The sequence below is a fragment of the Perkinsus marinus genome (assembly GCF_000006405.1).
Source record: "Perkinsus marinus ATCC 50983 genomic scaffold scf_1104296954832, whole genome shotgun sequence".
NCBI classification, from domain to species: domain Eukaryota; phylum Perkinsozoa; order Perkinsida; family Perkinsidae; genus Perkinsus; species Perkinsus marinus.
The window spans coordinates 646-2445 of record NW_003207997.1 but is presented as its reverse complement, the minus strand read 5'-3'; the positions used below and the strand labels follow the sequence as shown (position 1 = coordinate 2445).

Sequence of the window (1800 nt, the reverse complement as noted above, 5' to 3'; positions counted from 1 at the left end):
TGAGTCGTATGCCCTTCCCAAGTCCTGCGGAGCGCGTAAGCTGTGATGTAATCCAGGCTGCAAATTTCTGACTCTCAAGCTAGCGTTGGCCTTCCAGTGCTGCTCGGCTGATACCCATCTTTGGTTGAAGCCACCATGGCGCGATATATCAAAAGGTCGAAGCTCTTGCTCTGTTAGGGCCCACTTGGGTAGCTTTCGCAGGCCAAAAGGCATAGGCCGTCCCGTAGAGAGATGTTCTACCAGTAGCATGAGAAATCTGAATAGGACGGCCTCGCCTTGGGTGACCCCGGACTCTTTCATTTCTCCTCCAACAGACTCGAACACTTGAGAATCGAATGCAGCCAATGATCGGCCGAAAAACATCATGTGCGGGAGTGGGCGGCTGGTGGGACCTTGATGGACAGGCCATCGGAGCGGACAACGGACCGCATGGCGTCGCATTCTTGGCAGAGCCTCTTCAAGATGCTCCCGACAACAACAGACAAGGAAGGCACTGTTCTGTGGGCTGGCGTCTACGACTTTGATGTCAGTCATGATAATACAGCATAGTACCGGGATCTTCCCTTCTCGCATCCAAGCCATCACCGCTCCAGCTTTTGGCACCATCCACCCGCCATTCTCGGGCAAGCCGGCAAATAGCCCACTGAGTAAAACTACACGGCCATCCACCCGACGATGTAAATCCTTAAAAAGGAGCCCGCTCACCACGGGATTCTCGAACTGATGGAATATACGGGTGTCGACTGGACACATGAGGCCTTCCTCGTACAAATCGGAGTAGTACTGCTTCAATCCGGCACTAACGTAACTTTTCCAGTACGACCGATCAAGGAGGTAGTCGTAATTGAATCCATCGATCTCTATCTGGTTGGCACCGTTACGCTTATTTTGACTAGCAGTAGCTCTATGTGTTCGAGGCAAGAGCTCATAAAACTTTGCTTTCTTCGGCTTCATCGTTCGCATTGGGTCGTGAGAATGGTGAGAAGGAATACCATCATAACCGCGCATACAGTGAGCCAGATCTTCCACTTGAAACGAACTGGTGGTCGCCTTGCTTGCATTATCGTTCAAATGAGCGGTACACTCGAAAACTTGATGACACCGACGAACCTAAACAAGATAGGACGATCATAAGCAGCATTTCGTAGACAGCACGGCACAGTGCTAGGTCAAGTACTATGAACTAAAAAGAGGAGTCGCAGCTCTTTCATTTCATTACATTCAGAGTAGCTTTCGTCTCCTCCTTGGGAGGTGGTGTGACGCGAGTTGTGTGCTCGACAGCATCCAATGATGTTGCACCGCATCGACTGATAGCAGCTGTATTCCTCCCTTCTACCCGACACACATGCTCGACACACTCTTCTTGATTACTAACCGAGCTATCAACCTAAGCAAGAATCTGATTGCAGATGTTAAAGCATTCTATTTTCATGTATGCCATATACTTGTAACGGCCGTTGACATCTCGACATACCTCGATGTATTCTTCCGAAAGGGGCAAGTCCGCCTGGCTAGGATGATGAGCGAAGACACCAGCACTGCTGAAACTCACGTGGCCTGGACTTTCAGGCGCATTTTCAAGAGTTATAGACGAGTCGTCAGCACATTCGGATGAATCTAACGAGAAGGTTTAACAAGCGCTAGAGATGTGATAGCATCAAACAGGGAATATCACCTGACGTTTCTGGCACGGTACATTCGCGCGAGCAGCTTGGGCGGTGAGGAATGTCTAGCTGGAGGGGATAATCCGGGTTATGAGGTTCCGGCGGAGCTTGATCGTGAACTTCTCGTATATATTCC

The 1800-nt window shown here is 50.1% G+C and overlaps 1 protein-coding gene across 1 annotated transcript; it reads right to left on the bottom strand.

The window, feature by feature from the left end:
* Positions 1-552: 552 nt before the first annotated feature.
* Pmar_PMAR021577 (hypothetical protein) lies at positions 553-963 on the bottom strand (the record flags this gene model as incomplete). Its single annotated transcript, XM_002776018.1, has 2 exons — positions 553-643; positions 706-963. Coding segments are annotated over 2 exons (349 nt in total), but the record flags the coding sequence as incomplete, so codon positions are not given.
* Between the last annotated feature and the right edge of the window lie 837 nt (positions 964-1800).